General features: G+C 41.7%; 1 protein-coding gene across 3 annotated transcripts in view; it reads left to right on the top strand.

The window, feature by feature from the left end:
• LOC126262418 (phospholipid hydroperoxide glutathione peroxidase-like) overlaps window positions 1-21,014 on the top strand; it is a 50,115-nt gene that overhangs the window by 14,456 nt on the left and 14,645 nt on the right. For all 3 annotated transcript variants that reach the window (XM_049959052.1, XM_049959051.1, XM_049959050.1), the window contains one exon: window positions 10,487-10,634. In XM_049959052.1, the coding sequence (XP_049815009.1) occupies window positions 10,487-10,634 (148 nt within the window). The remainder of the gene's footprint in view (window positions 1-10,486; window positions 10,635-21,014) is intronic.

Genomic DNA, 21,014 nt, shown 5'->3' with positions numbered 1-21,014 from the left:
CAGTTGATCTGTTGTTAATGTCTCATATATACTTTTGATGCCAGAACTCCAAAATTTTGTTTGAAACAACAAAAATAAAAACTTTTTTTTTCCTCCCAAATAGAGCTTACATGAACCAACATTTGATCAGTATGGGTGTTGCTATTCTCAACTTCAGCCAAAAATTTCTCAACTTCAGCCAAAAATGCTGTTTTCCACCTAAAGCGTGTTTTGGAACTAGTTTCTATTTCTGCTATTGATTTAATTTATTTATTCAAACAGAGATCATCACACAATGATGTATGATTTGCCACCATAATACAATGAAAATAAATTGCTCAAAATATACAAGCACACAGGATATACAATGTATTTTTGTGAGGATAAGACCGGTGGACTGCTGTAGCTTTGATGAAGTAACAATCCTAGCATTTACCAGAAATGGTTTGGAAAATATGGTACCTTTAACATTATGTGGTAATCATAGAATGTCATTGAAATTCGTCATTTTTATTTTATTTTTAAAGGTAAAGTTAATTAATAAAGAAGCAGCAAAAAATGACCACTTTCTGCGTTATTTTCGTAGCAAATTCTCATATTATTTTTCTGGCAATTTTGGTACTGTTTTGTGGTGGCTTCTTTTTCATTTTTGTTTCTTACTTCTGTCTTAGTAATGGGTAAGAAATAATGATATGTAGTAAAAAAATGTAAGTGCAAAAGAAAATTCAGTTAAGCTGAACACATGCCAGTTATTAACCAACCAGTGACAGTGAATTAAGTCAGTGAATAGTGGAGTCAACCATCCTGAGAAAAGGTTGCAACTGAACAGGAGGATCATGTGTCCATCTATGGACCCTGACATGACCTCCATTGTCAATGACAAAATATCTTAACAGAGAATGTTCAGTGCAGCTGATGTGGAAGTTCTGTTCTGTTGGTGTTACATGTGAATATTATTATTTAAATGAAAGGGAGAATATTTGATGATGACCTGTAAAGTGTGAACAGGTCTTAGTCTCCCTTATGCTTTCAATGAGTATTTAAAAGCTGCATCACAGTGACTCCCATCATGTGGTGAAAAGAAGTACAGAACTGTAATTGATCAGGAACTTCATTTCTAGCATTAACATGTAGTTATGCAGGTAATGTGCCTGGATTTAGTGCTAACCAGCAAGCAAAATTATGGCTCTCCTGAAATCAGATACCAGCTACATTCAATACATTTTGTAATAAATTAGGAGAAGCCACCATTGCCACTTAGTGATAAACATAAACCTGATTTTGCCAACTTCTGCTGTAATTTTCAGAATGATTCTACATGCAAATGGAAAAAATGTGAAATTTCGTTATGTTATCTTCACATTGTTTCATTAAAACAACCATTTCAAATAACACACTGTGCTATTGTTAAATGAAATTTTTAAGTCTACCTGTTGCATGCACCTGTCTATCCACACCGCAGTACAGTATTATCATAAATTTCGGTGACTGGTATGACAGCACCAGCATGCACTGACGGAAAGGTGGTTTTATCTGAAAGTATACTAAATTTAATTGTAGTAATCTATTCAATGTTTTGTGCTGAAACTATTTGTGAAAGGATAGAATATAGAAACTGAAGGAGAAGTGATGCAGACTGGAAAAATCTACTGGAAGAGGACAAGGACAGGTATGCAATTGACATTTCAAACGTATGTGCTGCTGTGGAAGAAGAGGAAGGTGGTATAAACAAGTTATAGTCCACGGTCAAGATCTAAGTCAAACACACCACAGATGAAGTGCTGAAACTGTTGTAGAGAAAGAAGAGGCGTAGAGGATGGTTCAACGATAAGTGTAGATCATGCAGTCAACAAAAGCAAAGTGGCCAAAGTGTTATGGCTGTCAAACAAACAAGATGAAAGAATAAGGTTGGGATACATGGAGGGATCTAGTGAAGCAAGGGAAGTTCTCTGACCAGAAAAGCAAGAGTATGGTAAGCAGGAACATAACACTGGCAGGAAAGGATTGAACACCAAACAATAAGCGGCTTTTACAGAATAATCAGATTCTTCAAGAACGTATTATAAAACAAGGATTGACATGATCAAAGGTCACCTCCCAGGGGGCCCACAGTCCATTTTGTGGGTACGTGTGTGGCGCACTCGGGGCCTCGAACTATTGCAGTCTCCTTCCTTTTTCCAGACTGCATTACTGTCCCTGTCCCTGTTCCTCTCCTTTGCTGTCCTTGCTCCTTTCTCCCTGCCCCCTCCTTTCTCTCTTGGTGGACTTCTTTGTATTGATGTGACTATCCTCCCGGCTTTGTTTTGGTATGTGCTATTGTTTAGTTTGCTGTTTCCATCTCCTTTTCGGTATTTTTGGTCCCGTTGGGGTTTGACCTCCATGTTCAACGTTTTCCGTTCAGTCCAAATGGGTGCAGGCTCCTCTCCCCCTCCGCTCTCTTTTCCTATTGCATCCTGGCCCCCTTCCTGCTAGGTCACCAGCATGGTTGCTAGTCTGTGTGGTGGGCCTATTGAGTACACACTTGTCTGAGCCCCCTGACAACACAGGGATCACACTGCTAGTACCTGAGCTGTTAACACCTCATATATGCCAAGGAGTCGATGCTCATCACTTTGGGGCATCAGAATTCCCGGCAATGGCGCGTGCCAGATGGCCCTTGCTGTAGCTGGGTGCCGTGGAATCCGTGAGTAAAATGCAGTCCAGTTCTTTGCTCATAAAGACATCTTCTGCTACCCAATCTGAAGCCCTGGATGCTTGTGACCATCTTGGTGACATCCCAGTCTCCGTTGCACTCCACCAATCTTTGAACTCGGTACAGGGAATCATCCACCAGGATCTTCTTCTCCAAATTCCTGGCCGGCCTCACTGCAGTCTGCCCATCTCTTCTTTCACAAGAGAAGGAGCAGAAACACAGGAACAAGGGCAAGGCCCTTCCAGTACCCCCTGAGGTGCCTCCTTCCCCTCCTCCAGCCAGTGAATCAACAGAGTCTGACCTCACCTATATGGACAAAACCCCATCCTTATCGGTGACAGATGGTGACTCGGCAGCGTGAGGCATGACCAGATCCAGTCCATTCGCTTCCCATTTGGACTCCAGCTTGAGAATCCTCCAGTGGAATTGTAATGGCTATTTGCGTCACCTCCCGGAGTTGCAGCCCCTTATTTCCCCCTACTCTGCTGCTTGCATTGCTCTCCAGGAGACCCATTTTGTCACCCACCCTTCGTGGGTTTGATGCTTCCTGTCGAAACCGAATTGGTCCCTTGCAGGCTTCAGGTGGTGGTTGCACCTTGGTCCGCAAGGACATTGTTAGTAAATGGGTTCCCCTTCATACCACTCTGGAAGCAATTGCTGTCTGGGTCAATCTGGCCTCTCCAATCACAATCTGTAATCTCTACCTCTCACTTGACAGGCTGCCCACATCTCTTGCCCTAACCATCCGTCTTCAACAACTCCCTTCTCCCTTCCTGCTTCTAGGGGACTTCAATGCCCACAACCCTCTTTGGCGTAGTCACATGACTACTGCCCTGGGCAGGACAGTTGAAGCTGTTCTGGCAGGGCTTGACCTCTGTCTCCTAAACATTGGCACTCCCACACACTTTAGTGTGGCACAATGCACTTTCTCTGCTGTTGACCTCTCCATCTGCAGTCCCAGCCTTCTTCCCTCCATTCAGTGGGGTGTCCACGATGACTTATGTGACAGTGATCATTACCCGATTGTTTTGACCTTCCTTCAGTATATCTCACTCTGTCACCCTCCCAGGTGGGCCTTCTCTAAAGCTGAGTGGGGTGCCTTCTCCTCTGCTACCTTCCCCCTGTACTACCACACAGTAGGATTGATGAGTCTACACAGACTTTGACTGCTGCCATTCTTTCCGCAGCTGTTTCAGCCATCCCTTCTTCCTCAGGTTGCCCCATCAGAAGATGGTCTCTTGGTGGACTTTGGAAATTACTGCAGCCATAAAAAACTGCCGCCATGCTCTTAAACGCTTCGAGTGGCACCCTTTTACTGCTCTCCTTCTGGTCTTTAAATGATTCCACGCCCAAGCCTCTGCATCGACTCAGTATCCGCCCGCGTTCCTCCTCAGAATGACTACCTTTCTCTTTCATTTCTTGCTGCTTGGAGCCTTATAATGCCCCATTTAGTGAGTGGGTATTCACCAGCGCCCTCGCCCTTTGTCCCGACACGGCTCCTGGACCGGATCAAATACATAACCAAATGCTCCAACACTTATTGGTGGGTGGCCACCGTCATATAATTACCCTTTTCAACAGTCTGTGGAGTGAGGGGTATTTCCTACCCGGTGGCAGGAAAGCATCGTTATTCCGGTGTTGAAGACTGGGAAGCCACCTTTTCAGTCGCTCTTTTCTGAGCTCCAGCACTTCCCTTTACTGCCTCTTTTCTCCGCTAATGCACGTACTCCTCTGAGGTGTGTGTCTCAGTCACAGCTCTGTCTTGATCTCTCTAATTCAAAGCATTCTGTCCCTCTGGAGGCCCTTTGCCACCAATTCTACTGTCTCCTCAGTTCATTCCAGGGTTCAGAAGTGATTTATACTGATGGCTCCATGGTTGCTGGTCACACTGGTTATGCTTACACCTATGTGAGACACACGGAACTTCGTTCCTTGCCAGATGGCTGTAGTGTTTTTACTGCAGAATTGGTAGCCATCTTGTGCACATTGGTTCATGTCTGCCTCTGCTCAGGACTGTCCTTCACTATCTGTAGTGACTCCTTGAGCAGTTTGCGACCTATTGGCCAGTGCTTCCCTCGCCACCCGCTGGTCGTAGCTATCCAGGACTCCCTTTCTCTCCTTGATCAACGTGGATGCTCAGTGATTTTCATTTGGACCCCAGGCCATGTTGGAATGCCTGGCAATGAACTTTCTGATCGATTGTCTAAATTGGCTACTAACAGGTCATCTCTTGCTATTGGCATTAGAGAAATAGACCTTCATTTGGAATTACATCGTCAGGTTTTGGGACGTTGGAATCCAGAATGACACACTCTTTCTTCACTGATCAAGCTCAGGGCGATAAAGGATTCTACAACTATGTGGTGGTGGTCCTTATGGATCTCTCATAAAGAGTCAGTCGTCCTTTACTGGCTCCACATCGGCCATACTTGGCTGACTCACGGTTATCTCGTCTGTCGTGAGTACCCCCTCCCCTCCCCCCCCCCCCTGTCGTCGTGGATAGATGTTGACTGTGGTTCACCTCTTACTGGACTGTCCTGACTTAGCCGCCGTGCGGCAGTCTTTTTAGCTTTCCTGACTCGCTACCTCTGGCGTTAGCTGACAATGCCTCAGTGGCTGATCTAGTTTTACGATTTCTTCGTGATGGGGGTTTTTATTGCTTTATTTAAGGGTGGAACCTACAACCTTATCGGTGGGTGGAGGGAATGGCAGGCCGTCTTACTCCACCCTTCGCCCCGATTGGACTGGCTTTGACTGGGCTTGGTGGTTCACCCCTGCCCTCTGCCTTCCCACTCCCTTCTTTATGGGGTCTGTTTTATTTTGAGTGTCTATCTTGTCTACCTGTGCTTCTTCCTTCATGCCCCTGTCATTAGTCACTTTCTTTCCCTCCTCTATTCTTCCTTCCTTCCCTGTCCATAATTTGTAATTTTATGGCCATTGTAGTTCACTCTTATAGTGTGAGGTTTTATCAGTTTTAGTAATTCCAAGGTTGGAGGGACTGATGACCGCGTAGTTTGATCCCTTCTCCAATCCCACCAACCAACCAACAATCAAAGGTCAAGCAGGACAAATGATAAGAGATGAAATGAAAGCTATGGAGGAATGGAAAAACTGACAAACTGCGTATTGGCTTCTGTCTCGGGTTCTTCGACTGACATTCGTCTCATGTCATCTCTTGACATTTCACCAGCATGAGTGGCTGGCATTGTCAAAGCTTCATTTTCCATTGCTGGTGGTGAACTGGAGCCAAGCTCATGGCTGCAGTCTATGCACCTAGCGCGCCAATGTCAGAGGGCTTCTCTGCGGTCATTTCCGGTGCGGTTCTCCTCTTGCTACCTGTGATAGTCGTTCGCTGCAGTATGAGAAGCCAGCATTCATTTACCTTGAGTCCTTCTTGTTTCTTGTTGAAGCTATTCCCATGCTTCTGTATTTCTATAGCTTCTTTGAACAAGCAGGTGTGATAGTTCTTCTATATAGACAGAACTTCTGTGTCAGTGAATTTTACTATGTGGTCGGTCTCACACAGAGCGTGTTCTGCAATGGCTGATTTCTCCACCTGCCCAAACTTGCAATGTCTCTTATGTTCTTTGATCCTAGTATTGATTGATCGCCCTGTCAATCTGACATAAACTTTTCCCATGTGCATGGTATGCGGTACATTCCCCATTCCCGACATTGCAAGAGAGTCCCTTTTTCTCTTTGCCAATCTAAAACACTCTTTGATCTTCTTTGTAATTTTTAAAATAGTCTTTATGCCATGTTTGTGCAATATATGGCCGATTCTGTCAATCACTCTGGGAATGTATGGCAGAAAGGCCATACCCGACATTTCTTTTTCTGATTTGTCACTTCGCTGAGTGTTTGGCTCTGTTATACTTCTAATATAACTTATGGAGTACCCATTGCTCCTCAGAACACTTTCCAGGTGTTGCATTTTGCATCTGAGGTGCTTTGATGTTGTTTCTTTGTTTATGTAAATGCCACTCAGTGACACTCTGGAGCGTATCTGTTCCATTTTCCCACAAGACATCACATAGTCCTTTCATGCATGTCTCACCATGACCTATTACACATGGAATGGCAATTTCTACAAACAGCTGGAAGACATCACCATGGGTATTCCTCTTAGTCCAGTGGTGCCCAACTTCTTCATGGAACATTCTGAAGCACAGGCACTGGACTTGGCAACTTGTAAACCTAAGGTGTGTTACAGATACGTCGATGATACTTTCGTTGTGTGGAGTCATGGTGAAGAACAGCACGGTGACTTCATAAGACACTTGAACAGCCTCAAGCCAACATAAAATTCACCACAGAAGTAGAAAAGGACAAAAAACTACCATTTCTAGATGTGCGGATCACAAAGGATGGTGAAAACCTGGGACCCAGCACATATCGAAAACTGGCACACATGGACTGATACCTGCACAAACTATCAAACCACCACCTGAGACAGAAAAGAAGCATGATTAATATGCTCGTAGCATGAGCAGGATGAATATGTGAGCTGCAGCACCTCAGATGCGAAATGCAACACCTGGATAGTGTTCTGAGGAGCAATGGGTACTCCACAAGTTATATTAGAATTGTAACAGAGCCAAACACTCAGCAAAGTGACAAATCAGAAAAAGAAATGTCAGGTATGGCCTTTCTGCCATACATTCCCAGAGTGACAGACAGAATCGGCCGTATACTGCGCAAACACAGTATAAAGACTATTTTCAAACCGACAAAGGAGATCAAAGAGTGTCTTAGATCGGCAAAGGAAAAAAGGGACCCACTTGCAATGTCAGGAATATACCATATATCATGCACATGCGGAAAAGTTCGTCGGAACGGCTGCATGATCAATGAACACCAGGATCAAAGAAGCAGGTGGAGAAATTGACCATTGCAGAGCACACACTGTGTGAGACCGACTATGTAGTAAAATTCGCTGACATGGAAGTTCTGTCTATAGAGAAGAACTATCACACCCACTTGTTCAGAGAAGCTATAGAAATACAGAAACATGGGAATAGCTTCAACAAGAAAGAAGAAAACCTCTAGGTAAATGGATGCTGGCTTCCCATGCTGCAGTGAATGACCATCACAGGTAGCAAGAGGAGAAATGACTGCGGAGAAGCCCTTCGACATTTGAGCGCCAGGTACATATAGTCTGCAGGTGTGAGCTCAGCTCCAGTCCACCACCAGCAAAGGAGGGTGAAGCTTTGACAATGCCAGCCACTTGTGCTGCCGAAGTGTTAGAAAAATCGTCAGACGAATTTCGGCAGAACAACCCGAGACAGCAGCCTATAGGCAGTTTGTCAACAAGTGGTCATGAAAGCATTAACAATTTTGTAATGAAAAAACTATATTGACAATCTCCTGAATGTGGATGACACTATCAACAACATTGCAACAACCACATTTGAAGAAGAAGAAGAAGGAAGAAGAAGAATTGTACCAAGAAGATAGAGTAACAATACAAACTGCTAACCGTGGAAGAAGTAGGAGAAGCCATAAAAATGCTGAAGAGAGGAAAGGCACCAGGAATTGATGGAATACCTGCAGAGATGCTGGAAGAGGGAAGAGATATCCTACAAGGGAAAGTGACCCTGTAATCTGTTTAATTTGGAGGAGAGAAAGGATTCCTAGAGGAATGGAAGTAGTCTGTCAACTGTGCAATACTAAAGAAAGGAGATCCAAAGAGATAGAGAAATTACCTTACTGTGCCCAACTTATAAGATCCTGAGCATGTTGCTGCTGAAGTGGCGAATACCATAAGTTATGGAGGTACTTGGATTCCAGCAAGTGGGGTTTAGAAAGGGAAAATCAACAATAGACCAATTACATATTCTAAGGCAAATGCTATCAATGAGTTGGGAGTTTCACGGAGATGTTCAATTGTCTTCTTGTGGACTTCCAAAAAGCATATGATAGTCTGAACAGGCGAGCAATATGGCAAGAACTGAAAAAAGGGTGCAGGTTCCTAGGAAATTAACAGAACTAACACAAGCATGTATATGTAAGAGACAACATGCACAGTGAACGTGAAAAGAAAGATGTGAGTGAAATTAGAGGTGAAGACTGGAGTGTGACAGGGAGACTGCCTCCACCCCCCTCCCCCCTTTCTGTTTAATCTGGTTCTAGAAAGAGCACAGAGAAAGGTAACAAGTGTGGAGAAAGGAGCAACACCCTCACCTGTGTGGATGAAGTAGTTTTAATAGTGTAGAAAGATTGTTAATGGAAGAGGCAGTTAGAGCAGGACCAAAGATGAATGTGGATAAGACCAAATACCTCATAGGAACAATGAAGGACTTTTAGATGTACATGACAGAATCTTTGAAACGATTAAAGAGTTCAATGAAAGGGATGAGACAGACCAAGAAATAATAGCAAGGATCCAGGCAGGAACCAAGGTAAGTTTAGCATTCAGTAAGCTGCTGAAGTCCCAGCTTCTATCAAGATCCACAAAGTTTAGGATCTACAGGACAGTAATACAACCTATCATCCTATATGGAGCAGAGACGTGGACTATGACATAAGATAGAAATAAAGCTCCTGACATTTGAGACTGCTTTTCGGAGACAGATTTTTGGGCCAGTGTAGGATGGAGACGACTGGAGAAAAAGGAAAAACGGTGAAATGCAGAAGTTGTGCAAGTAGCTGGACATTGCAACAATGATCACAGAGTGGAGACTTGAGGTGGTATGGGCACATAATGTGTTGAGAAGGCTAGATCACTAGACAGGTGGTGAAGAAACATCAGAGGCAACAGACAGAGATAGAGTGACAGGATCAGAGAGGATATGTCTATGATGGGACTAACTGGAGAAGACTACATGGATTGAAATAGATGGTGGAGGCTGACTGATAGACCAAAAACAGACTGTGCTTTGTGTGGCCAATCTAGTAAGTGTTCAATGTTTTGTTAGTAAGGCAATGAATTGAGAAGGTGGAAACTGAGGAGGCACTGCTAAATTACTTTTTGTGCACTGAATATTGGGAAGGACAACTGTGTTAAAATTATTTAAAATTTCATCTTCCTTTAGCTAATAATCTTTGATGAGAGTTAGGTATAGTCCACAAGCCTTTTCTGAGTGATAAGACTTTTTTCCTCTATTCACTTTTGTTATAAAAATAGTCTGTTCAAATTGTAAAAATATTTTAATTATGGGAAAGATTGGATAAAGAGCAGGATAGAGTATTATAATGGAAAAATGAAGAAGACAAAATATAAGGAAACTACTACTTTGGAAGTCTTTCCCCAACTTGGTTTAGCTGACCCATTACAGGGATCTCAAGTGTAACATGGAATCTGGACAGTGGTGCTACATGGTATGCTTTTTGCTGTAGAACTAAAAGTTAAATCCAGTGTCAGTACAAATCTCAGCATCAGTCACAGAGAGGACACTGTAAACTTGGTTTTGTAGCCTGACCTATCCACAAAGTATGAACAAGGCACATAATTTAATTAAATATGTTTTAAAATTCTTACCCATGCTTGTAGTAACTAAACAGTAAATGACTGGCACTATAGAACAGAGTGGTCTTACTATAAGAAAGTTTAATTCTTGTATAGTTATATTTTATTGTTACTTATTAGTCTGAGAATTCATTTGTATATCTGTGTTACCATTTTCTGCAAAAATATTTAGCACTGAAAACTGATTAGTTCTAAGATACTTTTTCAGAAAAGGGAGGTTGGCATCATATACAGATTCTGTCTTATGCAGATTTTAGTAAGTGTATTGAACTCGCTTTTGTTTCATTTGCTGTCTGCTTTAATGAAATCTACCTTACATTTTCAACTGTTTTTGTGTTTGTCATTAGAGGGCATGTGTGTATTATCGTAAATGTGGCATCAGAATGTGGATATACGGCAACACACTACAAAGAGCTAGTTGAACTTCATGAGAAATATGCAGAGTCAAAAGGACTTCGAATATTAGCATTTCCCTGCAACCAGTTTGGTCATCAGGTATGTTTGCACAGAACCTCTGGAGTTTGTTGCTATTATTCATTGTTGATATGTTCCACGAACTTTGTTGATCATAATACTTCTGTTTTCTGTGACTTCAGAAAAAAGGCCATCAATTTATTCCAGTCATGTATTTCTCCCTACCTCAGACAGTACAAGAACCACTATTATGATATTGAGAATATTTCAAGCCATGTTGGGTCCTGCCAGTAAAAAGAAAAAGGTGGGGGTGGGGGTGAAACATTAAGAGCACTCTGATCCTGAAGGTAGACGTCAGCAGCCAAATTGATTGTTTAATATTTTACAATCGTATAGGTTTTGTCATTTTATAAGCCTAAAAGTATTCTTCATCCCGTGATTACAGATACTGTGTCATAAAACTGTGGTGACACTTTTTGTGTCTGCTGACTCCATTTGCGTATCACAGGATAGTAACATTATAAAATGACTTCAGCTGCAAAATATTCTTATACAAGTTGTGTTAGCAGATGTGTGAGGAATAAAATTTTGTGACTGATGGAATATATTTTGTTTTAAAAGGAATTTGACAGAGGAGACTTTGAGTGCAAGTTACATTAACAGTTCACATTGTCAACATTGCTTTCTGTGTTAAATAAGTCAACATTGCTTTCTGTGTCAAATAATGATTCTTTCCCATAGTACTACTGTCATGATAATTATGAACTGAAGCTGTGATCTCACATTTGAGCTAACAGTGAGTGACAGTGTTTGCTAACATGATGAATGGCTGATAATTAGGTAAAAGAAAACTGACTTTAAATTTTAAAAGTTTGAATTGCTGACTGTTACAACATCAAACATACTATAAAAATGTATGTATGTATGTATGTACATCTCCGAAAGCAATGGACCGGTTTCAACCACACTTGGTTATTGTTGGGCAATAATCGCTGTGGGGGTAAGAATCACCTACCTATCATAATTAAGAAAATATGAAGTCATAAACAATGAGATGCCTGAAAACTGCCGCATCTTGCATGTCGTTTAAATTTTTATCTTCTTTACTGTTAACTCTATTGACAACATATTTTGCAGATAGTATCCACATATGTCACTGAATGTATGTACACAAATATATCATTGTATGAATCATTTCAGGAGATAAGACATCAAAAACACTGAGATGTGTGTAAAAATGCCACATCATGCATGAGGTTTTAATACTGCTAAGATACTTCTACAGTTGAGTCTACTTGAGGAGATCCCCAACACCTTTCAGCAGTTTCGATAAGATGTAAATTGCAAAGCACAAATGACTGTAGGCAAAAACAATAGCTGTCTATAAAGCTAATCAGAGGCATTGCCATAGAGATGTTTACAAAATTGCGTGGCAGTTAAATTACATTGCAGTTAAGTTGCACCCTGCATACTGAATCTGTCCGGTATTGGCTTACACCGAGTCTACTGCAGTATATATAAGGCTTTGTTTTTGATAGAAAATTGAAAGCATGTTGTGCCCTTTTTACATTAAGAGTATAATGTAAACTGTGTACAGGAACAAAGGAAGCGAAAAGGGGGGGGGGGGGTTGTAGTATAGGGAAGTTGACCTCATTTTGAGCCTTCTTTGCATGGCATTAACTTTTGTATTGCTTGTAAATGTCAAATAGTTCGGCCATTGTTTAATGTTTCCATTAGTGTTATACTTTTAGCAACAAAAATAAAATGTAACGTCTGATGAAGAATTCCGCTTGAAAATTACTCATAGAAACAAGTAAGTTTATAATAATTCTCAGATTTGGAAAAAATAATGGGAAAGAGTACTATTTAAAACATTGGAATTGCAGATCAGTAACACCAGAAAAACCTGGTTTTTTAATCTTGAGTTTGAGGACTCATTTTTTTCCTTACTGAACAGCTTCTTGAGCTAAAGATGAGCATTCTCCAGTTTTCTTATGAGTAAGTGTAGGTAAAACTGGCCAGCAAAGAACTTTTTTTTTCTGTAGATAATTACTTAGCATATATACCCACAGATCAATTAAACTATTATATATATTAGCTAAATACAAAAGAGAAAACTTAGAGTTAACTAATTCATAACTAAATTACTTGCAGATGTGTAACAATATATTAAAAGGGTAGTTGCTATTCAGCATATAGCAGAGACACCGCGTCACAGATAGGCACAACAAAAAGACACTCAGAAAGTGAATTTTTTGTCCAACAAGGCCCTAGTCGATAAAGAAAAAACGCAGACACCCCCCCCCCCCCCCCACCCACACACACACAATTTTAAATTGTTTGATTTTTCTTGCCGATGTAATTTAACAATGATTTATACTTTGTGTGCAATGCTCTTTTGTCATGCTTGCTTGCACACAAGTTAGCTGCTAGCTTCCCCTCCCTCCAGCCACATGCATATATATTTGGCTGACATCAGGATCATGACAGTAATGCTGCATTGTTGTATTCTTTGTTTTACCCCAGTCGTCTGTTGACATCTCACCATGTTCAGAGTCCATGACATAAAAGGAGGTTAGTATTGTTCATCAAACGTTGTGGACTTAAAATTTTTTTGGAATTACAATTTAGAATTACAAAATACATATTAATAAATACTTATTAATGTATGTTAAACGTTTTAAGACCTGTCTTATCCCATGTGAAACTTGACTGTATTTCTAAATTTTCTGAATGATATTAATTCTAATTTAAAGTTTACAATGATGAAGAGGAAAGAAGTAAAATTTCGTTTCTATATGTACATGTACTTAGAAAACTTGATGAAACTTAGGGTACAATGTCTACAGATAATCCGCTGACACAGATACTTTTGCAAAAATTCCTGATCACCATTCCAAGCAGAGAAGAGGAGTGAAAGAGCTTGACCATATAAGAATTACTTTCAGGAGAGAGAAATAGGATACTACTCCTAAAAGATCTGGAGCTTCTAGTGAAAAAGAATTACTGAAAGGGAAATTTCTCCCACCATTGTTAAAAATCGACATGTCATTTCAGCAGAGTGTTAAGGAAACACAGAATTGACACAGTTTTTAAACTGACAAGAAAAATGGGTGAATGTTTGAACATTGCAAAGGACTTGCACATGCTGTTTGCCACAGAGTATACAAAATTCCTTGCATATATAGCCAAACGTACATAGGATCTACTAAAAGAAACATTAACACTTGTTTTAAAGAGCAGCCAAATTTGTTTCTCTGATACTGTGGTATTACCAAGGTCCAATCATTAGTGTGCTAGGATGTACAGAGGCCATAGAAAATCAAAAGTGCAAAAACAACTTTGATAGAGGAGGAAGATAGTTACTACATGAGTTGTGGGCCTTAGTGCTAAATAGCAAACTGTTGCATGGTATAGCTTGTTGTGATGTTTACCTTTGCCTGTGAGTGTGCAAGTATAATGTTTTTGTACATCCAATGTTTGTTTATATTTAAGCAGTAGAAAATCCAGTATGGAATAATGACAATATGACTCAACATCTCTGCTATTATATGGTGTTTCATTATATTTGCTACTTCTGACCAGCCCAAGATGTTTGATTCTTTTGCATATGTTTGCTGTTTTCTAGGAAATGTTTTGTGTATTGCGTTGTAAGAGCTTTTGTTTTTATTGAAGAAATAAATCTCATTCATCATATAACTTAATTACAATGTGCTCAAGAGGTTATGGGGCCAGAAAAACATGTTGATTTATTGTGATAACATTTCATTTTCTTCGTATAAGTCAAGTCTCTAAAATACAGAGTGATTATAATTAAACTTTCAAAACGCTGTAGAAATAACACCACTCGTCAGAATGGTGTCAGATTGCAACGAAATATCACCGGAGAAGGGGCGAAAGCATATGGCAGAAAAAATAACGTGAAAATTGATCAATAGATGGCACCGTGTCAGAATATGTAAATAAAAACTCTTGTCATGTGCATGACACATTGGAGTTGGTATAAACATGCCAGGTACATGGCTTATCCTCCTCTCACATCTGCAATGTTCGCCATGGCTGTCTCAATGCAGGATTGTGCTCTGCTTCTAAAGCCGTATTACAAGAATGATGACTGTGCACACATTGCTCTGCAGAAGTTCCGGACATTGAGGGGTTTGAAAAAAGGGTTGATCCGATGACTGCTGTGGGTCTGGAGAAAATAATTTGGAAATTCGAAAAGACGAGTTCTTTTGGTGTGCAACCTGGCAGAGGGAGGAAACGAATTGATTCGATGTCAGTGGAAGTAGTGGCCACAGAGGAGACTAGTGGTGGTGTTCAAATATGTAGTGCACAGAGAATTGCCTGAACATTGGACATACCCGTGAACACAGTGCATAAAATCCTAAGAAACATTCTTCTTTGCTATCCAATCAAAAGTAATCATGTGCACGAGTTGCTTCCTGTTGACCTGACAGCTAGAGAGACCTTTGCTTTAGAATTTCTTGCTCACTTGGTAGTGGACAATGATTGGCTGTGGAAGATTTTGTGGACAGACGAAGCGCGCTTCCATCTGACAGGATATGTCAATACACAGTATTGTCGAATATGGGCAACAGAAAATCCACACAGTTGACGGCATCATTTATCATAGGGCCATATTTTTTCGAAGAGACACATACTTCTGGTCCTGTTACCTGTACCGTCACTGGTAAGCGCTATGAGTGTCTTTTGCGCAACCATGTCATTCCAGCTCTCCGACAACATGGATGTGTGGATGGGATCATTTATATGCAAGGTGGCACACTTCTGCACATTGCAAATCCAGTTAAGCAGCTGCTGAAGCACCATTTCGGAAATGCTAGAATTATCAGCCACCTTTTCCCTACAGCCTGGCCATCCCAATCACCTGATCTTAATCCATGTGACTTCTGGCTATGGGGCTATTTGACAGATGTTGTGTTCAGTGTTCCAACTGCAAACTTAGCTGCATTGAAGGCATGCATTGTGCAACACATTCTGAACATGACCCTGGAAACACTTCGATCAGTTGTGGAACTTGCTGTTTCTTGATTTCAACTAGTTGCAAAAAACGGTGGACAGAATATTGAACATGTTTTGCGCCAGTCACACAGAAACTAATAATCAGATTTGGTTTTGATTGATGATTTTTATGCAGCTTTTGGCCTCAGGACAATTAAAAATCGATTTTTCCCATCCGATGTGATATGACCTTGCTGTGATGGACGGGCTTGCGTAACTAACAGTATCAAACCTTTACACCCATGCACACTGAGTAGTACAGTTTGTTTAACATCAAATGTACACATTACATATTGTTGTATGATTTATTTGTCATTTGTAGTCACCATTATTAAATTATGATGCTTACAGCGCCATCTATTGCTACATTTTGTAACTGTTTATTTTTCTTCTGCTATACATTTTCCCCCCCTTCTCCGATAATATTCCATTGCAATTTGACGTCATTCTGAGCAGTGATGGTGTTTCTACAATGGTTTGAAAGTTTAACTTGTACATTCAGTTACATTGAGGGTGGGACTCCAAAGATGAAAAGATAAAAGATGCATTGACCATAGCTTTTCAGCATCTAAAAATTTGATGGAGGTAATTTTCAATTGTGGAAGCATTAAATGAAAGTTATGTAAAGAGCAGAGAAATCGCTTAATGTCATTGGCGGAAGTAAAGTAAGGGCGTTCAAGATGTAAATGCACAGAAGTTTTGGACTGAGCTTAATGCAAAATCAATGCTTTCTATTTCGTTTGGTATGATATTTGACATGCTGCAAACTGTCACATGATGTGGTACTGTAGTACAGCAAATGGTTATGTGAAGTCGGCTTAAGATAATTAACGAGCAGCTATCTGCAGTAAATAAATTAGCATTGAAATAACAGTTCTTTAATTATAGGATGTTACTCTATCATACTTTTCCTTAATGTATTAGTAGAGTTGAAGCATTAGCACTGTCACTTGCAGTTGTTGGTGAACCAATGGGAGGTAAAGACAAAATTCCTGAAGTTTTTGGTGGACTTCGGGCTAAATATGGCTTGTTTTTTTTACAGCTTACAACTCGTGATGAAAGCAGGCAGACTTTCTGTAATTTAAAAGTTTACTGAAGAAAGAACAACATTTGTCACATACTGAAGAACTGACAATTCCATTTGCAGCTGTTAATGTCAATTGAAAAAGCGATTAAGGTCAGGGTCAGTGTCTGAAAAGCAATTTAAGCAAAAGTTCTCTGATTAAAGGCCAAGACCCTAAGATTAAGCTCTGAGAGCAAAAATTGGGAATGTTGTGGCTACTAATGACAATACTTGGCTTGCTGATAGTGCTACATCAAAATGCATGACATCAGACAGGGAATGGCTTTAATCCTTCAACTAATAGGGAGTTGGAATTTCCTGTTAGAGTAAGGGATAATTCAGTTGTCTATGCTGAAGGTATTGGATCAACAAAGTTATGGGAACCTTATACATTGGAGGATACATTGTATCTACCTGGTTTGGGAAAAAAAACCTTTTTTCAGTGGAAGCAGTAGTCAGTAAAGCTTTAGAAGTCACATTTAATAATAATATTGAGGTATTTAGTGAGAAGCTAGAGGCAAGTGGTGTAAAATCTGAAAATCAATGTTACAAAATGTCATGTGGAAAAAGAAAATTGTGCATCATGTGACGTAACTTTTTTTATGACAAGAGGTTGGGACATGTAAATTTTGAAAATTTGAAGAAAATGGTTGACTGTGGTTTGATTCAAAAATAAAAATCAAATGCTTTAAGGAAGTTGTTCTTTGAATCATATCAGTATGGTAAACTGCGTAGTAGGGATTCAGATAAAGTTTTTCAGACTATGACTGTCCTCCAGGAAAATTTACTCATGCTGATCAATATTGAAGGATGTCAAACACATCATTAGGTGGAGCTAATTATTTTGTTGTTTTTAAAGATGGCTGTACTTCAGATGGGTTTGTATAGTTTCTCAAAAACAAAAACTTGTCACCTCAGAGTTTCAACAGAGCAGGCAGAGAATAAGTGTGAAGTTATTAGGACTGATAGTGGGACAGTTTGGTAATGATTAACTTCATAATCATTTCGAGAAGGCTGGTATCATGCATGAAACCAGTTCACTATATACACCAGAGCAGACAGTCACTTCCCTAGCGTCGACGATGAGGTCACACATCTTACTGACATTATTCTTACAGCTGCGGAACGTTCAATACCACGCACCTCCGAATTGCCCCGGCGCCTCCCAGTTTCTTGGTGGAACAAGGCATGCCGTGATGCAATACGTGAGCGGCGACGTGCTCTTCGCATTTTCGGCCAACTGTATCTGCTATAAGCAGTTCCGTGCGCGATGCCGTCGCGTCATCCGCGATAGCAAGAAGGCGGGCTGGAAATTCTTTACTAGCTCATTTAACAACTTCAATCCCTCCTCGGAAGTTTGGAGTCGAATTTGACGGTTATCTGGCGTGCCTAGTATCTCGCCGGTCTCGGGGCTCACTGTCGCGCGTGATACGTTAGTGGACCCCGTCGCAATTTCTAACTCCTTGGGTAAACACTTTGCTGCGATTTCGAGCTCTTCAAATTACCTGCCAGCGTTTCTCCCGAAGAAACGTGCAGCGGAATTGCAACCTCTTGCTTTCTTCTCTCAAAATCGCGAAAGCTATAATACTGTTTTCTCCATGTGGGAACTTCAACATGCACACTCTTCTTCTCGCTCCTCCGCCCCAGGACCGGATGGTATCCACATCCAAATGTTGCTGCATTTATCAACCCATAGTCTGCGTTACCTCGTTCGCATTTATAATCGAATTTGGACCAACAGTACTTTTCCCAGACGATGGCGGGAAGCTATCGTCGTTCCTGTTCCGAAACCTGGAAAGGACAAACATCTCCCCTCTAGCTATCGCCCCATTTCTCTCACGAGTAGTGTATGTAAGGTTTTGGAGCGTATGGTGAATCGCCATTTAGCTTGGTGGCTGGAGTGCCGCCGTCTTTTAACACCTGCTCAATGCGGTTTCCGAAAGCATCGATCTGCAGTTGACCATCTTGTTTCTCTCTCCATTCTCTGGAAACGCCAAACAGTAGCAATATTTTTTGATCTGGAGAGAGCATACGATACCTGTTGGAGGACAGGCATCCTCCGCACACTGTTCTCTTGGGGCTTTCGAGGTTGGCTGCCCCTTTTTCTTCGCGAATTTATGACAGAGCGCACATTTAGAGTGCGGGTGAACACTACTCTCTCCCGTACTTTCTCCCAAGAAAACGGGGTACCCCAGGGCTCCGTGCTAAGTGTTGTACTGTTTGCCATTGCCATAAATCCAATTATGGACTGTCTCCTTCCCAATGTCTCAGGCTCCCTCTTTGTGGACGATTTTGCGATCTACTGCAGCTCTCAACAGACCAGCCTTCTTGAACGACGTCTTCAAGGCTGTCTTGATCGCCTCCACTCTTGGAGCATCGCAGCAGGCTTCCGCTTTTCTCCCAGTAAGACCGTTTGTGTTAATTTTTGATGTTGTACGGAGTTTCTTCCACCCTCCTTACATCTAGGACCTGTCAACCTTCCGTCGCTAAATTCTTGGGTCTTATGTTTGACAGAAAACTGTGCTGGTCCTCCCACGTTTCCTATCTTTCGGCCCGCTGTCTGCGATCCCTCAACACACCGTGTCCTGAATGGTACCTCCTGGGGAGCGGACCGAGTGGTCCTTCTCCGCCTTTATCGCGCCTTAGTGCGCTCGAAATTGGACTATGGAAGCATAGTTTACTCCTCTGCTCGGCCGTCTGTTCTTCGTCGTCTCAACTCTATCCACCACCGTGGATTACATTTAGTGTCTGGAGCTTTTTACACCAGCCCTGTGCAAAGCCTTTATGCTGAGACTGCTGAACCTCCGCTGTCCAATCGGCGAGCAGTCCTTCTGAGTCGTTATGCTAGCCATCTGTCTTCCATGCCTGCTAATCCAGCCCATGACATTTTTTTCGACGCCTCCTTTGATGCAGGGTATGCAGGCCGCCCTTCCTCCCTACTACCACTGGGAGTCCGCTTCCGTCAATTGCTCCATTCTCTTTCCTTTCGCTTTCCTAAAACCTTCTTGACAACTTGGGGTACAGCACCGCCTTGGCTCCATCCCCGGATCTACCTGCTCCATGACCTTTGTCAATTTCCCAAGGATGGTACCCCTTCACTTGTTTATCGTCGGGCATTTGCTGCTCTATGTGCACAAATGAAGGAAGCCACATTTATTTACACTGATGTCTCGAAAACATCGTTAGGTGTAGGGAGCGCCTATATTGTTGGCGACACCCCAAATCAATTTCGGCTTCCCGACCAGTGTTTGGTTTATACTGCGGAGCTTTACGCTGTTGTCCAGGCTGTCCAGTACATCCGCCGCCATCAGCGGATACAGTATGTCATCTGCTCAGATTCTCTCAGCTCTCTCCTCAGTCTCCAAGCTCTTTACCCTGTCCACCCTCTGGTCCACCGGATTCAGGACTGTCTGCGCTTGCTCCACCTGGGGGGCGTCTCGGTGGCATTCCTCTGACTCCCGGGACACGTTGGTATCTGTGGAAATGAGGTGGCCGATATTGCGGCTAAGGCTGCAGTCTCTCTTCTTCGGCCAGCTATTCAATCGATTCTCTTCACCGATCTACGGAGCGTTTTATGTCGTCGAGTTGTTTTTTTATGGCACGCACATTGGTCGACACTTCCCCATAATAAATTGTGGGACGTGAAAGCTCTTCCTTGTGCTTGGACCTCTTCCTCCCGAAAGCGTCGTCGGGAAGAGGTAATTTTAACTAGACTCCGGATAGGGCACTGTCTTTTTAGACATCGACATCTTTTAAGCGGCGATCCTCCCCCACTCTGTCTCCACTGCTCTCAGCTGTGGACGGTAAGACACCTTTTAATTGAGTGCCCCTATTTTACTCCGTTACGCGCCCGTCTACAGCTGTCACCTGATATATCGTCAATTTTAGCAGATGACACGCGCTCGGCCGATTGCGTTCTCGAGTTTGTTAGTGCCAGTGAAATGACGTCGGTCATTTGAAGCTTTTTTTGGGGACCACCAACCCCTTTCTGTAGTGGATTTTTAACCCTTCCTTCTGCTTTTAGTTTCTCCAATTTTTTGAGTTTCGTTCCCATTTCTGCTGGTTTCCATTTTCGGTTTTTATTGTTTCCTAAGTCACGGACCAGGCACTAATGACCATAGCAGTTTTGCGCCCTTAAAAAAAAGAAAGAAAGAGAGAGAGAGAGAGAGAGAGAGAGAGAGAGAGAGAGAGAGAGAGAGAAACACCAGAGCAGAATGGTAAAGCTGAATGTGAAATCAGATCTGTAGTGCAAAGAGTTTGCACAATGCTTCTTGATTCTGTCTTCCAGACGCACTTTGGCAGAAGCTGTCAATACAGCATACATTAAATCACTGTTGTTTCAAAAATGTGATTTTCAATGAAAAGTCACAGATATC

This window comes from Schistocerca nitens, chromosome 6 (genome assembly GCF_023898315.1).
Source record: "Schistocerca nitens isolate TAMUIC-IGC-003100 chromosome 6, iqSchNite1.1, whole genome shotgun sequence".
Classification (NCBI taxonomy): domain Eukaryota; kingdom Metazoa; phylum Arthropoda; class Insecta; order Orthoptera; family Acrididae; genus Schistocerca; species Schistocerca nitens.
The sequence above is the reverse complement of the archived record's forward strand: the minus strand, read 5'-3'. Positions and strand labels throughout refer to the sequence as shown.